Source organism: Nipponia nippon, unplaced genomic scaffold (assembly GCF_047370975.1).
Source record: "Nipponia nippon isolate SJK-2023a ecotype South Korea unplaced genomic scaffold, ASM4737097v1 scaffold_5, whole genome shotgun sequence".
Lineage (NCBI taxonomy): Eukaryota > Metazoa > Chordata > Aves > Pelecaniformes > Threskiornithidae > Nipponia > Nipponia nippon.
This window is the reverse complement of record NW_028262369.1, coordinates 29,942,255-29,960,033: the sequence shown is the minus strand read 5'-3', so window position 1 is coordinate 29,960,033 and position 17,779 is coordinate 29,942,255. Positions and strand designations below refer to the sequence as shown.

The 17,779-nt window shown below is 41.8% G+C and overlaps 1 protein-coding gene across 2 annotated transcripts in view; it reads right to left on the bottom strand.

The window, feature by feature from the left end:
* Positions 1–10,906: 10,906 nt before the first annotated feature.
* The window catches only part of TRABD2B (TraB domain containing 2B), a 296,467-nt gene continuing 289,594 nt past the window's right edge, over positions 10,907–17,779 (bottom strand). For both annotated transcript variants that reach the window (XM_087733608.1, XM_087733609.1), the window contains one exon: positions 10,907–16,048. In XM_087733608.1, coding sequence (XP_087589734.1) covers positions 15,826–16,048 — 223 coding nt within the window. In that variant the 3' untranslated portion in view covers positions 10,907–15,825. The remainder of the gene's footprint in view (positions 16,049–17,779) is intronic.

Genomic DNA, 17,779 nt, shown 5'->3' with positions numbered 1-17,779 from the left:
TTTGTGGTCCCCACTGTCTTTGAGGTGAAAGAAGGGCCCACCTATTGCTCCCTGGGGAGCTTGTCTGCAGGGTAGGAGTGAAACAGCAGATCCCCAGACACCTAATCTCATGTACTCAGCAGGAATGACCCACCAGGACTGGTGATCTTTGACCACACTCTTCCAAATTTGCTGTCCATCATGTCAGAAGCTCATCCCATCTCACACACTCACGAGAGTGCTCCTTCGCCACAGCAGCGTCGCTAGGACTAATTGGGTAATGATGTTGCTGGAGTGTGTTTCCTTTCCCCCAAAACAGCTAAACAATCATTGCTTTTCATTGCCACAGTCTGGAACCAGCACCACATCCCTTCACTGACTGTGGTTTTGGCAATTGAGGGATTTTTCGTTTGTTTTTAAACATAGCACCTCCTTTTTTTTTCTCCTACCTCTCTTCCATTACTATGTTCTAGCTGCCAGCATCAATGAGTTAATTCAAGGGCAGCCATTTAATTCAGAGAGCTGTTTGCAAGATGAAGCTTTCAGTCATCATTCATGGAAAGGGAAGGGTTCCCATGGCAGTGAAAAAGAAAAATTTGGGGTCCGGCAGGCTGATGATGTAGCTCCAGCCAGAATCTGTTTGTTTGTTTGTTTTTGATAAAAATCCCTTCCTTCCTCCTTGCATATATCAGTAAAACAAAAATTGGGTTTTGCAGCAAAACATTTCCATCATTTTTTGTCAGAAGTTCAGGTGCAACTCCGGTGACACAGAGCATCTGTGCGGCCTGTGCTGTGGCAAAACTGTCTGAGCAAGACGGGCATCCTCTGCCTTTTGTAAGACTTCCAGACCTCCAAGCCCAGTCTCAATGATTTTTGTACTCTCTCAGTCTGTCCCAGCCGGCATCAGAAAGTTTTCACCGGGGCAGCACGTAGCATAAAATAGAGTTGAGCTGTGTCTGGTCGTGCTTCAACTCCACCTACCCCACAAAAGGTCTAACCAACATTGGCTTTGCAAAAGACCCAGCTTTTTAAAAGAATCTTTTACTAATGAGTTCATTCACCTCAACAGAAACTACTCTGCAGAGCTGGGCACTAGCTTTTATATGTCCTTTGAGCCCATCAGCAAAGCACACAATCACTCCCAAAGCAAACACATTCCAGCGTGGCTACCAGCAGATGAAATAGCAGACTCTGTTGGCATGGACGAGGTTATTGCTTGAGAAAAAATTGCAGGATTGGACCCCTAAGGAGTGAAAGCTGAGTAGAAGACGGGGCTGACAGGATGTTATGTGTACTCTGCAATTCCACTGTGTCCACTATCCGCTACATGGCCTGCTAACATCTCACCCTTGCTTTTTTATGAAACAATCTGTATGTTTTCAACTCAGAAATAGATTTCTTTTGAAGTTTAAAAGCAGTTATGTCATAGCTGAAACAGCTGTTCAACAACCACCCAAGCAAGAGGCAGTTCACTGTGCTCCCTTTTCAGTGCTGAGCTGGTTTTGTGCATCTGTGTGTCCCAGCATGGTGGAGAAGCACGAGGAAGCATGACTGGGTGAAATGCTACTTCAGAACGTGCCTGTGGATGGATTTCAGCTCCACAACATGTCAGTGTCTGAAAGCTGGTGCAGAGTGGATGTTGCCTGCCTGTGCTGCCCTTTGATCAGCAGAGACAGACCAGACCTGGACTACCCCCACTGCTTAGAGGTGTCTTTCAAAGTGGGAAGAACTGGCCCATTTGACCATTCTACGGATTTCAGGACATCATTGCTTCAAAACAAGTGTGCAACCCTCAGACCTCTGCACCTGTGCATTCAGGAATTTAGCGTGAGGTTTCTGCTATTTCCCCACCTCTACTGGCCCAGGGCTCTTGCTTTGCTAGTGTTAGCCATGACATGGGCTGAGCAACCCTAATGACAACAGCATGGCCATCCACAGCCCTTCACACAGTTCCGCAGAAAGCTCAGTCCCAATGTGCAGAGACCTCAGAGTAAAACAAGACCCTTACAGAGATCTTCTACAACTTGTAGATCCCCATTGCAGCTCAGCATCCACTGGTGCCACACCAGGCTTCGTTTCCTGATGAGAGGCTGGCACCTGGCCTGCCTTTGCACAAGTCAGGCAGTCTTTTCGGTACTTGTAGCACGTTAGCCTCACCTTGTAATTTCAATCAACATGACACTCTAAGTGTGACTTTAGACTATTGTCATGGAAGAAATCATGGGTAAAAGAGGATAAAATTTATTTAAATGAAGCTGGAGATGGTGCCTCATTTCTCCTAATAAAGAGAACAGAGGGCTGCAGATTACTTCGTCTTCAAACACTGGGTCTTACTCATGAACCCTGTTTTTCAAAACAAACCACAAGCCAATGACCTCTGGCATGTGGTGTGCGTGCCACAAGATGTGAATAACAGCATAAATACATTCCTGTCAGCCTGTTTATGGCCGTTTCTCATAATATCTTGGAATAGCACAGAAGACCACACTGAATATGACGTTTCCATGATTAACCAATGGTTTCCAGTGCTGTCATTATGGTTTAACCAAAGATTATTACTTTGTGCAGCCCAGTACTTCGGCATCATCATCATCAAATTATCACATTGCAATGACATTTTGTTCTACATAGCAATTGCATTCAAGGCAACATTTGGTAAGAGCGAGAATTGAGTTGAGGTCTTCAGCAGTCTGAAGTACAGGAGGGTTACATGAAGTTTGATTTGGATAGAGCCCATCCATTAGCAATTATTCTTAATAACAGACTTTATAAGCTCAGAAGAAAGGAGTACTTAAAAGACCCTAGTTATAGAGGCCCATACAAAAGCTAAGCAAAGTCCAATTCCTGTCCTCAAAACTAGGATGAACAGGGGAATGATGCTGCTAGGAGAGAGGGGAGGTGCAAGTCAACAATGAAACTATAATATCAACAGTTTAAGCAACATTTTCATCTTGAGTAGAAATGTTGATTTTTTCCATTCATTGACATTTAAACATTTCTGCCGTTTATCAATGACAGATGTATTATTATTTTGGCAGTCAAAAAAATCTAAAAAAAATTGAAAATTGGGTTGTTTCATGTAAGGCTATTTATTTTGTACAAAGCCAAATCATGTCGCTTTTTTTCATTCTGAACTCATAGTATGAAAACTAATTGTAACAAGAAGTCATTTCAAGCCAAAACTAAAAACTACGTGTTTCTGTCTCATAGTGTACCATTTTGAATTTACCTGATCTCTATCTCTCTAATAAAAATGTCAGCCAAGGTTAGGGGCATTCACTGAATCTCTCAGCATCACTCAGTCCTGCAATTCTGACCAAACTATGTTATGCAGACAATGATGGTGTGGTCTAATTCTAGGAAACGGTAAGTTTTGACATGGTCAAGGTCTGGGCAGATCCTGCAGCGGACGTGCTTTAGGTGGGGATTACAGCTCATTTTGCACCTTGTCCAATTCCTAGCTTGCCTGGCAAGTTCTGCCATCACACATCCCCACCACATCAGAGATATTTTGCATGGTCATAGCAAACAGGGGAGCTGCACAACCATTGAATATTAGTCAGCCATTGCTGAGTTTTGGCTTTGTGGTCTTTTTTTTTTTTTTTTTAAATGATTTTGAAGTTGGTCACCCTTAATAGAAGACAAACTGAAATGCCTTTGCAAACATTACACATATAACTGCATTCTCAGGGCAGAAGCTGGCAGGGACCAGGCACAACAGCATCTGCTAAAATAGCTGACAATAAATCACATAAGCTAGAAATATTTCTCTAAGGGAAGAGTCAGTCTGGGCGGCACCACTGAAGGAAGAAGCTTGGGTGACAGCTTTCAGATGGTGCATGGTACATGAACTGAATCCCACCTTGTATGCTTTTGAAGAGGGAAAATGAAATGGCAGTGGACTACATGCGTTAGCTTTATGCTTTTTAAAATTTTGTCTCATATGGTTGGAGAAACCCATAATCCTGCAAGGCTTGAGTGAACGTTATGACAAGAACCAGTCCCTGGTTGAACAATTTGACTGGTATTACACAGAAAGACCACTCCAGACCTGAATTGTCAGGTCAGCCTTGTCTGAGAAAAGACTTTTAAGACATTTCTTTTTTGTTCTAATCCTCTAGGTTATTCCTAAGTTTACTCTTTTGGGAAAATTTCACATATTCTGCTTTTATGGAAACAGATTCTTCAAACACTAAATTAAAATTATGCCCTTTGGTGCATTTAATTCACTGTCTTTGCAGTAATTTGTGCCAAAAAAAGGAGGCAGGGGAGCCCTTATAAAGCTCTATTAATTGAAATAAATGAGACATGCTTCTGAGAACAGTGTACCATAGAGGAAGGGCTGCCTTTTGAATCCTGCTCCCATAGCTGTCCCTTGTGATTTCAGGCATGCCATAAAATCCACTGTCCACCTCATTTTCCCACCTTATTAAGATGAGGCTGAGGTTGTTGCCTTATCTGACACCTCTGGGTGTTGTGAAGTCTAACTCAGTGCTTCAGACTGAGTGCTTGGAAGAACTGGAGTTTTATTTTGAAAACCATACCAAGTGCTATCCTTTCCCAAAGAGGGGCATTTATAAGCATACTTTCATTAGTCCCTTAGTTTTTTTCTTTTTCATTTTGAGTTCAGAAAAATGTGTTGAAAATCATTTCACTGGGGCCTCTGGGAGAAATCAAGCTTCTTGCAGAGTGGGAGCCCTGGGAGATCACAGAGCAGCGAGGTCAGCTCCCCGAACCCACCAGACAGCAATGGAAAGCCCCCCACTAGCTTTAGGTTGGACCCAAACACTTTTTTTCCCAAGTCTTTCATTTGTACCTTCAGGCTCAGAGAAAGGGGAAGGTGAGAAAGTGAGAGAAGTATGTGTCTGCTCCCTTCCTCCTCTCCTTCTCCCCAAAGATCATTTCCATCCATCCAACTTTTTTCCCAGATACGGTATCATTTGCTTCTGTGACTAATCTCTGGGCAGGAGAGAAAAATTATTTTGAAAGTTCAAGAGAAACATAAGCCAGCACATTTATGAGTGTTTTTCTCCTCTTCCCTGACTCTGAATGACTAGAGTTTTATTATTCCTCTTGACCGCATGCTGAGATAGGTACTTTCCTTTCAAGCAGAGCCTTTTGCTGGCAGCATGTTACAGAGGCTCCAAACCTGGTATACACTTTTGTCTTCATGTCTGAGTCTTCCATTAACACCAATACTCTAGCCTTTCCTCCCCCACCACTCCCCCCTTAGTGTTAATACTTTTGGATAAAGATGGCCCAGAAACATTGAGGTTTCAAGGAAAGTTAAGGTAAGTATTATGAAGAGAAACCAGCCAGGTCTCAGAATTTTACTCTCTCCACATGCATCATGATCTCACTTTGTGTGTCTTTTTACAGGCTGCTCAGCCACAGCGAAAGACCCAGGTGTTGCTCTGTCATCATTAAACCCTCAGCAACGGGAAACCAAGCCTTATCTCTAGCCCCAGGCTCTGCATAGAAAGATGTCTCCATCTGCCCTCCTCCCTCATGAACTCAGTAGTGGGAGATCAGGCTCAATGCACATTGCCACAAATGATCAAGAAAAAATGTTTGGCTTTTCATGAACTGCTTGCATTTCCCTTGGAGGAAAAGGCAGCAGCAGGATAGAGTCATTGCGTGGGTTGGATCCTGCCCCCAGCGCCACGCTTGGCCCATGCACAGCCAGAGAACACAACCAGCATTGTCCATCCTACAACCACACAACTGCCACTATTGTGTTTGCAGTGCACAGTTATCTGAACTAATGTGTCTTCAAGTGGATCCTTCTGGTCGAGAGATGATATCACAGACTCTGTGTCCACTTTTGGTCTGGACTGTTGCTAAGACAAAAACAATTCTTGGCAAATTCTTCGAAGTGCTTGCTTCCTACAGTTTGGATGAAGACAGTTTGTTCAAGAAAGATGGGTAGGTGTGAGTTTCTGTCTCTTCCCCTTTTGAGAGTTACTTTTGCCAGTGCAAAATAGAAGATAATAATGCTCCCATTAGAAATGAAGTGAATGCTCCAGCTAACTTGAGTGGGTGGAAAGGACTTCACACAGGATGAAGCTGGGGACAAACCTACCCCTGCCAAGACAAACAGCTGCAGAGATCTCTGGAAAGAAAAAGGGCCCTACTGCACTGCTGTTCAAATAATTCAGCCACATAGAGCTAGTTGGGGCTGTGTATCCATCATGTTATAATTAAAACCAATGGCTTTCACATGGAGAAAGAAAAGGTGCATCATAAGTCATGCAAGAGGACTGGAGAACTGATATCGTTAGGACAACAAACTGATATTCCTTACGACAATAAAGATATGGGGCCTGTGCAAATCAAAGCAGAAAGCTCCCACTTTCCTTCCTACATCTGTCTTTCATTTGCTTTGCCTCTATCTGCCTGTTGTTGATGTTTTCTCACATTATCTTGGTCCCTTTGTTCAAACTGCATTTCATTCCAAGAAGGCAGGGAGCTCCAGGTGTGAATGAGGGCTGTTAGCATGAACTCACTGTTGCAGTTATTATTGTTATCATTCCTCTGAAAATCAGCTCGATGGAGGTTTGGCTCCATGTAATTTGTTCCGCCGTTTTAACCGTATCCATGTTAAATGTGGAAAATGGAATAAAAAGTGCAGTGTTTTGGATGATGGCTTGCACCCAAAAGGTGCAACCTAACCTAATGAAGTGCTGGCATGCTGTGGAGCAAAGTGTTTGAGATTGTAGGATTAGGACCTGCTGCTCAAATGGATCAGGTGTTCAGGACGTAATGCAAAGCCCACGGCAGTCAGTGGAAGGCTTTTGGCTGGATGTTGGCTCAAACTCTCACCGAAACTGCACACATAGTGCACTTTACCAGGTGTTAAACCTAGGGAGAGGGCAGAGTGGTTTGTTAGGTGTTATGTAGGCACAGGTTAACTCAAAGATGTACCTGTTGGCGTTTTGAGTCCTGACTCCTTTTTTTTTAATATCTGCAAAAGTATGGTGGCAAGGCCAGAAGGCAATGCCTTGAGGTCGGTCCCATCATCCTGAAGTCCTGGCACTTGAACCTCACACAGCAGTCCTCTCGAGGTGTTCTTGCGCTGACACAAAGAGCATCCTTAGGTGCGTGAGATGGCATGGGCTGGTGTAGCTGTAGCACATGTGGCTGCCGGGCACCTTTTTATCCCAGCCTGCGCATGCTTGCACTGCTGTTGCTATCTATCTGCCCTTCCAAAACCCAATACCTGAAACTCACTCTCTAGATGTACAGGGAGATATTAAAAAGCTCTTCTTTGTAGTGGGAGAAACTGTATGTTAAAAAAACTAATACAGAATTTGTAATGCTCAATAAAGTTTCAGTGTTTTATATTTTAAGACCCCAGTGAAATTAAGTAATCATATTTCCACCATCCAGCTATTTAGCAATCTAAACACATACTATTTTTTCCGTTACTATTGTTTCCATTACTGACAGCAGACTTATGGGTGTCTGGTTATTTTTGTCTTTGGACATCCTCTGTGATTTTTGGAGTTCCTCTGGCTCCGCCTGTACATCCAGCTGGGCCCTGATCTTTTAATATATTTCTTACTGGTCCCCTCTGCTCCAGCTGAGCTCCTGGAGATGCTGTAGAGCTCCTTTGTGTTAGATGGGCACATCTCTGGGATGAGTCTGGAGCTAGAGGCACAGACTGTCATAACACTAAGCTAAACTCCAGCTTTCCCCCAGCTTGGTACAACATGTTCAGTCCCTCCCCAAATCAAGTGCAGCAGGAACAGCTCTGCCCTGATTCAGTGACGATTTAGTGCACAAGCAATGATGGGTCTTCCTTCAGATGTGCTGCCTCCAATACATTTGCCTCTAAGTCATACTGTAGCCTCATTTCTAAAACGATGACGGTTATATGATCACAGAGTGTTGGAACTGCCCCTTGGCTAGCAATTTTTGAAACTGCTTCTAGGAGTTTCATGAGAATAAGCAGCAGGCAATAGATAACAGGGAAGCTCTTTTAGTAGCTCTGCTCAGGGACAGGTAATAAGACCAATTGTTAATAAATACTGGCAAATCTGCAGTGGAGTGAAGGAGAGAAACATGTTAAAAAAACCCCAGAAAACTTCATTAGGTTTGCTGCTCACAGCACAACATGCTTAAAAAAAAACCTAAAAAATGAGACGTTGTGCCAAAAGAGGAAGACACACAGACATTTTATGCTTGAGTTCTCTGCTAGAAAATGACACCCCTCCCCCAACACTTCCAAAGGCAGAAACTCTCCTAGGACTTTTTCCCCCATTTAAATGCTCATCAGGAAGAGAGGACCCAGAACACTCTGCATTTTAATTTGAGCCCAAACCGGTTAAAATGAAAAATAATAAACAAACAAACAAATAAATACATGGCAGTGGACTGCAGTTGGGTACTTGTGAACTGAGCTGCTCTGCAGAAGCCATCCATCCTTAGCCTGGGCCAAAGATGGGTCCAGGATGGTGGTGCTGACCTCCACTCAGGGACAACCTCTGGGGCCCTTGGGGATCCCTGGCCTAATTCTACAGTTTGCAATAGACTGAGAAAAGGTGTTATATACATTACAAGTACAGCTAGGGGTCTGCACTCAGTGGAAAATACCAGAAGGTGACAAGCTGAAACAGTTGGAAACCACTGAGCAGACCGAAAGGTGGAGAGCATGTAGAGGCTTAATTTAGCTAAATACTCCTTCCAACCTGCTCAGCGTGGGGAGCACTTGTGGGTGGCTTTCAGGCGGTTTGGGATCCGGAAGGCACTGATCCAAAAAGGAGATAGACTGCTGGACGGCAGCGCAGCTACTAAGCTATTCCACAAGAAACCCAAATGTCTGCCCTGAACTTTTCTGATCACAGCTTTCCCTCTTTCCGGTGCAAATCTATAAACAGGAAAATCTCAAGTTAGAGTAAAAGCTGCAATTACGGTCTAGGAGTACAGAGAGAGGTCAAGGGAAGGAGAAGCTTAAGGAAAAGGCACCACTGAGCCAATATCTGGCTCTGTTGGCTGAAGGTTTATATCATTTTCAGACCTGTGGCTGAACAGGACCCTTAAGAGCAAAGGACTTGGCAGACTGGGACGGGCCAGGGATAGCTGGCAATGCAAGACTGGTTGGGGCAGGGTTCGTGAGGGTAGGGTTAAGATCATGGCTGGACCACATGGACTCTCCAAACTGGCTGCAAGTCCAAAGATAGAGATGGCAAGCAGCTTTGATTGTCTGGTTGGTATTTCAATAGATGGGCTCTTTTTTAACTAGGTTTTTAGAGAGATTCCCCTCTATGTTGCAATGGCAATTCCTTCCTGTGCTATGGTTAGTTCAGTTTAAACCAGCTCAAGTGTTTATACCTCCCACTGCATTTCCTACGGTAGATATTTCTAAAGCAGCTTCGCTGGTGGAGTCCTCTCAAAACAGTGTGTTAAAGAGCAAATGATTTAGCACATAATTAAGAAGCAAACAATGATGCTGTGATCAGCAAGAAGTCTGCAATGTCAGCTACAAGGCAGGATTTGGATGCAAGAAAGAGGAGTACGCCAAGAAAAAAAATGAGTAAATCTCTGTGCCTCTGTATCTTGGTGCTGAGAGGTAACTTCTGCTCCATCCCCAAAGGAGACACAGTTCCAGGGTTATTTTATTTGCCAGCAGCAACAACAGCGGTTCAAAGGACACCAACTGTTCGCACTGGAGAAAAGCGCTTCCTGCAACCACCAGGCGTGAATGCAGATGCATCTGGGCTTTGCCACACACTCCGGCTCGTTTGAGCACAAGGACTGGCTTCCTGGCTCTGCTGCCCCTTGCCCCACGTGAGAGCTGATTCTGTGCTTCCCAGGGGCAGTGCTTGAGGACTAACAGCAGTGACAGAAGCTAATGTTGCTGGTATAGCTCCATGGCTTGCAATGTTGTTTTACAACCCAAGTATCCAGGCAAATGGATTTAGTAGTGAGGGAAGGGAGTCGTTAAAAGCGAAGAGCTCGGTTCTGCTTTCACTCAGGCTGACAAAGGTCCACTGACTCTGCAGAAAATAACATTGCAGAGGCTGTCAGGGCATTTTCTTGCCTCTCCCTTGCTGCCTGGGAAGGAGAGGTAAATCCGCTTGTGGCAGAGCATGGGATACTGGTGTTAAGCCTTGCTGCACTGGCAAAGCCACTGTCCTTAGCCCTGCAGAGCACTTTCTGGCTGTCCGCGTGCTCATCCTGCTCCATCTCCCAGCTCTGGTCCTGTCTGCCCCCGTGTCTGGCCCAAAGGCTGCGGGACTCACCACGCACTAGCCTGGGCAGCGCGCAAATGAGCAGATGTAAGAATGAAAAACCCCAGACCTCTCCCTCTGCCTCAGTCTCATCCATATAGCAGAGTTTTCCCCCAGAATTCAGGTCAATGTCCTTTAAGATCCCTGTTTCCACATTCCCCCACCCCTCTGCACCCCAAAAAGGCCTTTGCGGTTTTTTTTTTTTTTTTGTTTTCCCACTGAGCCTTTGAAATGGTAGAGGCAAGCACAGCTCCCAGGTCCTCTATCTGCCATTCAGAGACTTCCCCTCTGCCCAAGCCCCACTCAAAACACATCATGAGGTTAACCCAGAGGCTTCTCTCGAGTGACATGGATCGGAGGCTGAGGCTGCTCCAGACTCGTTACACACCAGGGGCAGCAACTTCTCACCAATAAAAAGGTATACAGAGATTCTCCATACCTCTGTAGGAATGGACTTGACAAAATCACTTCATTTATGAATAAACTTCCCCAGAGTATGTTTTCCTCCATCCCACGTTGGTCTTGGGCAAAAGAGAAGCAGCATGCATAAAGTCTACAACTTGAATGTTCCCTTTTTTCAGTGATTCCCTAGCTTTTAGTGCAAAGGAAAGAACCTAGACATACAAGATTCTTGTGCTATGGATTTATAATAACATTTTATTAATATATTATGCTACAAAAATATTTTGACAAAATAATATTAGAAAGCATCTTTTTATTACACTCTTCAAAACAGTTCACGAAAGCAGGAGGCGGAACAGGAAAAAATATTTGAAATACATTTGAATTGAAAACTGACAAACATGCAATTTAAAATTCAGTGTGAGCATGAATCTGCAGGATGGTTAATCATTCCTGTAGAAGAAAAGTATTGACAACTTATTGGAAAGACCTCTCTGCCTTTAGCTACATTAAGGTGCCTCCTAAGCTAGTCACAGGAAAGGTTGCGTTTGGGTTGGGACACACACACGCACGCACACATGTGCCTGTGCACATACATGTACACCTTATGATCTCAAAATCAGGCCATTATCTTTCTGCTTCAGTTAAGCTGAAACAAGCTTAAATTGAAGCTGAACTCTAGCACACTCCATGGAACATTGATCACTTCAGAGATATGACAAGCCCATATGCTTTTTTGGATATAATATAGAAATATGGTACTAAGCAAAGTTTGGAATGATAACATTTATGCTGAGATAATAACTTTGGCACTTTGGTTTCTCTAACAAAAATATATGATGGGAAATTCCTCCCTAACAGTGGTATATGGTAATGACTGGGTCATATCATTCGACTAATCAATGCACTAAACACAGATTAAGTTCTCCCTCTTTCCATATCTCTCCCTCTTCACAATTGTATATTGAAGAACTTAGATAAATATACAACTCTGTACCTTGGGTGTTCCTAAATTACAGTGGAGCTTGGAGGAATGGGAAGGGAAGTTCAACAAAGCAGATTTTGACACCTGTATAAAGCATAGTTATCATAAATCATGTTCATAATTTATTGCCAGAAGAGGTATTGCATTATTCAACAGCCCAAGGGATTGCAGAGAAACTACATCTGTCATAAAATATAAAATACCTTCTGTCCCAGCTTACTAACTGGTTCTCCAAGTGGCAATGCATGTTAATAGAGCATCCAGAGTTAAACATAGGCAAGAAAAGCATAAAACAATGAAAGAGCAGAAGTTAGATCTGTTGCTGGTGGTATGGGATATTTATTCCACCAGGACAAGAGCTTGGCAGATAATTAGCATTCATTTATAATGTTACAGTTATATATGTGGATTGTATTGGTGTCAGTTGTAGCTGCATTGAAAAGATGAATCTTATGAACATTCAACTTTGGACTCATCCAAACTCATGTCCTTGATTGCTAGACATTGCGTGACTCTCTTGATTGTGTTTCTCAGAGGTAAATAATATCACCCGTGTTTGCTATTATATACAGCGGGCATGAATATTTTTGTTAAATCTCCTGCTCCTGGAATCTTGTGTTTACATGGGAATCTGAGCTTTTCTTCGGAGAAGGAAAACAGTTGGTTCCTAGTTTTCCAAGAAACCCCCAGAGAAAACGGAAGTCCCATGAAGCTGGTAGTCAGTGTTACTTCAGGAGCATGTATCAAATCTGATGCACACTTTTTAAACTCATGGTGAATATAATCATGATCCATTGCAATGGATGTACATAGATCTGTGCTAACCACTATTAGTGTATTTTAATTAATACTGGGCTGCTGTAGCTGATTGATTAATAAATAATCCATTCTATTAGTCACAGTGAGGGTCTCATTTTCTAGTATTGCTATGCTTACAAGCCACGGATTGAAAAAAGTTACCCAAAGTCATACCCTAGGGTAAGACAACAGAATAAAATAAATGTTTGGTTAGAAAACTGTGATGAAGCCATTCATGTGGGGTTCCTGAGCTAGGATCTACAGGAAGCTACTTCATCTCGCATTTATTGCAAGTTGTGTCTTCTCCCCTAACCAGAGGAAGATCAAATGACTGGTTGAGCTGGATGCTTTTAGGTGGCAGAAGTCAAGTGTGTTGACCTCAAAGCCAGGACACACCTTGCTTTGACACCTGCACTGCAGTGTGACAAACGGGGGGCACCAGCACACGAGAAATTCAGTGAGCTCCAGTAACATTCGTTCATTTCATGGGAATTACGGACAAAATGCCAGGGAATGCAAGTATGTCAAAATATACTTTGATAGCCAAGCTATTTACACACCGTGATATCCAAACATACCGTGATATCTGAGCTAATAAATATTGAATATTACTGTCCAGTGGAGGAGTAACTCATCAGTGATGAAAGGAGTGACTATTCTGTGCAGTATAATGACAGCTGTGAGTGTGGAGATACATGTGTGCTCCTAATATTCAAAAAAGCCCCAGAGGCTTATGGAGAAAGCCACAGGTTGGGAAACTCTAGAACTGTAATTTCTAGTCTTGGTCCTATTGGTGTTTTTTCTTACAGTCTTGGACAAGTTTCTGTTTTCTGCTCTTTTCTTTCTCCCTTATCTTTATGTGGTCTTGTCTATTTATACTCTAAGTTTTCCAACACCTGGAATTATTTCTGGGATGGTACCACAGAATCATGTCTGGATTTGATCAGATTACAACAAAAAAAATTCAATGGGTTTTAGTTCATTGGCTGTTCACTTTTACTATGTAACTTATCATCACCCTTAAGATTTGCCTATTCTATTTCCAGTTCCATTTTTGTAAATAAGACATTATAATTCAGTTCTGATCTGTCTTGAATACAGCAGGAGAACCAATCATCTTTTTAAATGCATTAAGGTTGAATTTGAAGGTTTGTTAAGCCATTATATTCAAATGAAGGCATTTCTAGGGTAATAACTCAAATAAAACCAAAATGAAAGTTCTCAAAATAAGTTTCCAATATCCAGCCCCATGCAATAAATATTATGCAAGGTGAATGGCTTCTGTCCAAAACTAACATCTCTAGTCTTCTGCTAGCTAAAACACACAATATAAAAGTATGCACAGGGCGTGCTCGAAGATCACATTTGGGGCAAAGCTCAAAGTTTTCCAGTCAGCCTTATCAACTGTTGTGCTTGAAAAAAACAGGAGTAGCTTATAGCACTGTCTGGTGTACCCACTTAAATTGACCACAAATCCACACAACCTTCTGCCAAAAATAGAGCAAAGGCTGGAGGTCATGGTGTGCTGTGAATCAAAAAGAAGTTATCTGTATTGTCCCTGGCCTTTGCAAGGCAATGGGTTGGGATGCATGATGGAAAAGCTCAGTATTTCATCATGGTTTCAAATAAAACTATGTGCCTTTTGTAGTCTAATTATTTTCTAGCCTATGTTCCTGAATTAACTCATACAATGACAAACAAACCATGAATCCTAAACCATCTCTCACTGCGGAGACTTTAAGATTGCATGGAATCATCTCTCCAGTCCTGAAGACCATGCTGTAGGGCTGGTGGGAAAGTGACATGACTGTTTTCCGTCAGACTTTTATCAGTGTTATTATTATAATCATCATCATTACAATCTGATGTTTTTTTTCAAGGTGAAAAAGCACTGCTTTTTCATAAAGAAAAGTTTGCATTGTATTTTTCTGGCTTTTGAGCCTTCTTTTTTAACTAAGATGTTTTCATCACATATTTTTGATTTTTGGTTTGTAGATGACTTAGAAAGAAAAACACTGTTTCAGCCAAAATTAATTTTCTGGTTGAAACTCTTGTATCCAAAGGGATTTTTCATCATGTTTTCTTGGGGAAAAAAAATCAACATGCATTATTAAACACAAGAATTTTTAAGATGGACAGGTTCTTTTTCCCATCGATGTTGTTCATTGCATTCACGAAAAGTAGCTGCTTGGATAGGGAGTAAATTTTTCAGTGAATGTAAGGTATCATAATGTTTCCATCTAAGTCAACGTAAGTACCATAGTCTAGAAATGGAGGAATGCTCTGCACATCTCCATGACACAGGGGTTAATTTGGCTCCTGTGGTATTGAACAGACTTTGGGCAAGTCGTAATTCAGCATGGAGATACCAGCTCTAAGCATCATAATAGCAAGATGAAGAGGAATTTGTAAACTTTTTTTCCCTTCAGGTTGTCCATCTGCATTAATACAACTGGTACAAAGAAGTTCTATAGATTAACAGGATACTACATCTTTATACCTGATACACAGACGAAGTTCTGTTCTCATTTATGCTGGGAAAGGTTGTAGGCTTGTGTTTATATAAGATGAGGGAGAGAAGAAAATAATTCCAGTGGGATTATTGCAGACTTTAAAAGCAATTTTTTATTAAGAAAAAGCTGTCTTAATTTGTGTTAGCTAATGAATTAATCCCAGGGCAAAGAGGGAAATTGGTAATTTCCAAAGAAGTTAAATAGTTTAGTTAAAGACAACAGGGGAACTTAGAGGGTTATCTTGACTAATGACTTACTAAGTCATATAAAAATAACTGGGATTTTAGGTTGTAGCAGCTAACTTGAGTTAAGAATGCACCTATTTTTCTAATGGGCATACGCCACAGAGAGCAGGATCTGCTTTATTCAGTGTAAGCTATGCTAATGAGATAAAAAAAGTAAAATAAAGAAGTTCAGCAGAAATGTACTTATTGGACAGTTGCTGTAAAAAGTAATGGCTAAAGAAACAAAGAAGCCATTCATTTGGTGTCAGTTCAGACATTTGCAGAGTTGTCAGTTAGAAAACAAATATAGAAAATATTAATTTATCTGTTTCACCATCACTACTGATTAATAGGGATGTTATTAACATATACAACAAGAAAAATAAGTTTACCAGTTGAATAAATACATTTTTTCTTTTCCTTTTTTTTCTTTATATGAACATGTATATTTTACAAAACCCCATAGCACTATGGGAAATAAAGATCCTTCTACAAAAAGAAGATGTAAGTCAGTGTTACAATAAAGCTTTAGAGTTTCAAAATGTATCTGGGCAAAGAGACAAAATCAGCTAGAAGGCACTATTGATTCACTGAGAAGGTCCAGCTTGTAACTGTTGTTGTCTTAACCTCCAATTCATTCATAAATTATCTTTCTTCTCTATTCCAAGGGATTGCACGTAATACTAATGTGGTCAGGAAGGCTGCAGTAGATTCAGGAGAAAAGAAGCTATGGCCACGCAGAGAGGAGAAGTTATTGATGGCCATAAAATGCTGGCTGAAGCTGAGCTTGTAGGCCGAGGCTGGGATGGGCGATCTGAACGCGGTCTCTGATCCAGCCGGTTTGAAATCCAAATGGGAGGTTTGACTGTGATGTAGCCATTAGTTATCCTGATATAGGAAGGCAACGTAGTGGTGCTAAAAGAAAACACAAGAGAAGGAAATTAAACACAAGAACCTTTATCTCTGCTCTGTGAGCTGTCATTATATGTGGTAGTAACAACAACGACAATCACAATTATTATTATTGTTTGCACACATTAGACATGCAGGGAGAGCCCTAGGGGCTGATAAGTGTGATGATCTGGCAACAGCTCTGATTCAGGATGTCCCTCAGCTTCTGGCTGCTGGTAGAATATAACCAAAAGAGGCATCACTCTTGATACATCTAACTTATTACACTCATTTTTTTAAGCATCCATTATTGGCCAGCATCAGGGACTGTGACAGATGCATCTTTGTGCTGACCTAGGATGACCTCATTCTTATGTTCTTAGGTACCTTCTTGCCACCAAAGGTCTCAACATTTGTCATGTCTCAGAGACATGTCTTATTTACCATGGACTGGATAGTAAGTCCAGGAGGGGCCACAAAACACATTGTTCCCCTGTTTCACAAGCCATAAGGAATTTCTCAGGATACCCTTACACAACTGATAACCTTGAGCATAGGAGACCAAGCAGCTTCATTTCTTTTCCTGTCTTTAAGCCATTTTGGATCAAATCTCAATGCCAAAACCAGACTCAGTGTGAAGTTTCCCTGTCTGTGTATTTGCCTCAATAGTGGTGTGATTGCTTATTGATTGTAGCTTTAGTACTTTGATTTGAATTTGCAGGTTCGAATTCATCATGATTCCCATGACACTGAAGGTCAAAAAGGTCCATTTACAATTGATTTGGAAGTTTTAAGTTGGAATCTCCATTTCATAAAATGCTTCCATTGCATCCATTATTGGATGATCCATAATCTACCAGTTATCACAGAGCAGCACAACCGAGCATGCAAACTGCACAAGGTGGATTCTGGACTTAAAAACAAGGCATTCTGCTGTGGAGCAAGGAGAAAAAAGACAAGTTCCCCTGAAAACAAGATGTGACACTAATACTTGCAGATTCACTGTGTTACTTTTTAGATCTTCCATAAAGGGGAATTGGAGGCACTGAAAATGACTGTCAAATAATTTTTTTATGGGATAAGAAGCTATGCAGTCCTATATTTAGATACAGTATTTGAGATCCTGACCTTGGAAGAAAAAGGATAAGTCTTCCATAATATCAAAGGAACAATACCTTGCTCCAGATTCTTGCACAGAAATAGAATTTAGTAGCATTGAAGGCTTTTGTCTTTTTCTGTCTAAGCAATAACAAGATAGCTTTTAGCTCAGATGCTTCAAATGTGTTGAGTCACTCACAAACTGTGAGAAGATCAGAGTCCACCCAGAAGAGGGCACTGGTAAACACACATACAGGTCAACATCAGATCCAGTAGACAATCACTGCACATTACACTTCACCCCAGGTTTTGGGATCATTCATTTCATTTCTTCCCTCATCCTTTATACTGTCACCACATCTTCTGGGTGGGACAGTTTTTCTGTAGCTAGAAGTGATCTTAACTAATGTGCAATGAACTAGAGTAAAAAGAAAAGGCAGTCTAGAATTGCTTCGTGGGAGCAGATAATCCATCTAACCAGTATTAGGTCTTTGACAATGAGAAGCGGTGCTCATTCCAGAGAAACAAACTGCTGTAAATAGAAAATTCTGAAATCAAGCCTTGCCAGAGAAAGCTCTTATCTAAATTCCCATGGTAAGTGGTTGGTTTATGTCTTGAACTGATGATACAAGACACATAGCTTTAGAGCTTCTGCTA